Source organism: Sciurus vulgaris, assembly GCF_902686455.1.
Source record: "Sciurus vulgaris genome assembly, contig: HiC_scaffold_629_arrow_ctg1, whole genome shotgun sequence".
NCBI classification, from domain to species: Eukaryota; Metazoa; Chordata; class Mammalia; order Rodentia; family Sciuridae; genus Sciurus; species Sciurus vulgaris.
In genome coordinates, this window is record NW_027632956.1 from 928,332 (window position 1) to 931,458 (window position 3,127).

Below are 3,127 nucleotides of genomic sequence, written 5' to 3' on the forward strand. Positions count from 1 at the left end.
GGTGAGCACTGAAAAACTGGCACCAGTATCTAAGAGGAAGTTGACCTCTTGGCTCCCTACAGAGAAGCATACCTGGGGCTCATGCGTAGTGATAGGAGTTACGGGAGCCATTAGAATCGGCCCTGGGCCCCATCAGGCCTGTGTGGAAGAGTCTGGCCTCGAGGACCTACGCCCCTGAGGACAGTCACTTTTCCAATGATTGCCTTGACATTTAGGGCAGGGCTCCAGCGGTGGCCGTTTGGCTTGGGGACATTCCCGTTTGAAATGTCCCTCCTTTCCACAATGGAAACAAACCCCTTTTGTGGCCTGAGGTACATTCCGTTTTCCTCCTGTTTCACCCGGGAAGCTAACTCCTCTTAGGGCTAAGACCAGCGCTTCAGTCTTTTTCTTGTCTCTACGCTCTTTTTCCTTCTTTTCCTCTATATCTCAATTATAAAAAATGGAAGTTGCAAGTCGGAGGATATCATCTAAGGATTGATCAGGGCCATATGCCAATTTCTGTAATTTCCTCCGAATGTCTGGGGCTGACTGAATGATAAATTTGTCCTTTAAAAGTAAATGGCCCTCTGTGGATTCAGGATCCACGGTGGTGTGTTTTCTCATTGCCTCCCTGAGTTTCTCCATAAAAATAGCTGGGCTTTCCTGGGGACCTTGTATAATTTCAGAAACCTTGGAATAGTTAATAGGCTTCTGTTTGATTCTCCTAAGGGCCTCGAGGACTAACATTTGGAAGTGTCTGATCTTCCAAGCGTCCTGTTCATCGTTTGGATCCCAGTCGGGATCATTTCTTGGAACTGCCTGTGCTCCCGATGGATAGTTGGGTTTGGATCTAGTTTGGGCTCCTGGGGCATGAGCAAGGTGTAGGTCATCCCCAAATTGTTCAGCTGCTTTTAGGGTGGCTTCCTTCTCATTGGAGGTTAAAGTCTGGTTAAGTAACAGGATAATATCCTTCCAGGTGAGGTCAAACACCTGGCATAGGTTTTGAAACACCTCAATATATTTATCTGGATCTTCTGAAAATTTCCCTAGGTCTGTTTTTATCTGTCTTAGGTCTTGGAGGGAGAAAGGGTTGTATACTTTAATTGGTCCAAATTCTCCTCCTGGCATCTCCTGGAGAGGTAGTATATTTGATCTGTCCACTGGGGCAGATGGAAAAGGACCAGGGTATGGAGGACAGGAGGCCTGCTGATGGACATTAGCAGAAAATTCCTTTCCCTCAGTAGGTGACTCTTTAAGGTTTTCTTCCTTTCTGGTAGTGGTTATGGCTGAGTCTATTTTACATTGTTGGCATAATTTGGGGTCTTCCCTTAGAATAAAGAAGATTTGAACATAAGGTACCTCACACCATTTTCCTTCCCTTTTGCAAAATTTATCAAGCTGTAAAATGGTATTAAAATTTATACTTCCCTCTGGCGGCCAAGATTCTCCATCAGAGAGTTTGTATTGAGGCCAGGCCTGGCGGCAGAAGAAAATGAGGCACTTTTTCTTGAGTGTCTGTGGGTCAAATTTGTCCCAGTTTTTCAGTATGCAGGCTAGTGGTGAACCTGGCAATACTGTTGAGAGTGAAGCTCCCATCTAAGTGGAAGAAGAGAAAAATAGACCTCAGGCGCCTGCGCCGGAGACCATATTTAGGGACGTCTCCCTAAGTTTGAGCTTCAATACGGTCCAGAAAACCCGTCTCTCGCTACTTGGCTTTGCCAAACTGATTTCTGGCCTTCTTTGGCAAAGTGCTAGGGTTCTAGTTTGCCCTGTGCTAGAGACCCTTGGAGGATTCAGACTTAAGAGCATTACTGCTTTCCTCCCTGCCACTACGAATTCCTAATTAAGAGGGACCCACAACAAAAGAATTGCACATCTTACTGCCTATTTTGTAGACTAAAGGAATCTCCAAAGGGTGAGGGGGACACCTATTGATTGTTAGACAGATAATACCCTGTTCCCTGAGGGATTCAAGGGAGGGGTCGAATTAAAATATACATCCTCCCTGCAGCTTAGAACACACTGAGCACCATTAAGCACAGGAAAACTTTAAACAAACTAGCAAAGGCTAAATATGCAAACAAAGATAACCTAAGCATTTTCTACATAATTTTCTTATGTCTTTCTCTTAATCTTACCATCTGAATGTTTAATGTCTGATCGGCGAGTGAAAGGGAAACATCCAGGAGGGAATGGATGTGTGTGGTGTGGTGCACGGCCCATATGGAGGCAAATGTAATTGGCGCTTTCCCTCAGTGCCATTTGTCTACCAATCGCCTTGGATACCCCTTAGGGCTGTCGGGAGGGGGAGTCCAGAGAAGGAACCTTTGGGGTTCACCTGAGAGTAGCCCGGGCCGAGAACCCCGCAGTTGTTTCAACCCTTCCTCCGCCTCCACACATCCTGGGCAGATCAGGACTAGGGACACTGTGTACTCACGGCAATTGCGCTCTGGGCCTGGACAGAAAAGTAGGAAACGGCTTCAGCAGAGCCCCAACATGCCTGCTGAACAGGTGATTGGAAACTTGCCTGGGCCGGGAAACCTTTCACCCGAGTCTTAAGAATGGCGGCTGCACTAACTGCTTTTATGTAGCTGACGGGTGCCCATTTTGCCCTCCAGAAAGAAAAAGACAGAAAGATGCACCTCGGACAGATTGAGGTGCACGAAGAGAAAGGCTTACTTACCTCGGCGTAGATCTCGGTGGGACCTCCAAATCTGATACCGCTCTTTACCGGTGACGAGTCCTGCTTCCTCAGGTGTTGAAGTATAACGCCGGAGAAGCACGCCGAGGCAAATGTAGAGTGGAAAATGCAGCTTTATTAAAGAAAAGTAAAAGCAGACTTCTCCCGGGTGGAAGAAGGGGACCCAAAGGCGGAATCCCTCTGGTGATTTTTTGAAGGGGGTGTAGTAGGGATTGAACTCAGGAGAACTCTATATCACAACTGTGTCCCCAACTCTTTTGCATTTTAATTTTGAAACATGGTCTCATTAAATTGCTCAGGCTGGCCTCAAATTTGTCATCTGCCTATCTCAGTTTCCCAAGTAGCTGGGTTGTGGGCATGCACCACTATGCCTGGTCTGAATAAATTTTATGCTGTGAAGTTTTCAGACTCCACATATTTATTTATGTGTTTTGAAAACCCTAAAGT

At 46.4% G+C, this 3,127-nt stretch overlaps 1 protein-coding gene across 1 annotated transcript; it reads right to left on the minus strand.

The window, feature by feature from the left end:
• Positions 1-426: 426 nt before the first annotated feature.
• LOC306652092 (uncharacterized protein) lies at positions 427-2,867 on the minus strand (the record flags this gene model as incomplete). The annotated part of the gene is made up of 2 exons (XM_079125156.1): positions 2,663-2,867; positions 427-1,575 (listed from the first exon to the last, which is right to left on the minus strand). The coding sequence occupies exon 2, from the start codon at positions 1,573-1,575 to the stop codon at positions 427-429; it is 1,149 nt and encodes a 382-aa protein (XP_078981282.1). The 5' UTR covers positions 2,663-2,867.
• Between the last annotated feature and the right edge of the window lie 260 nt (positions 2,868-3,127).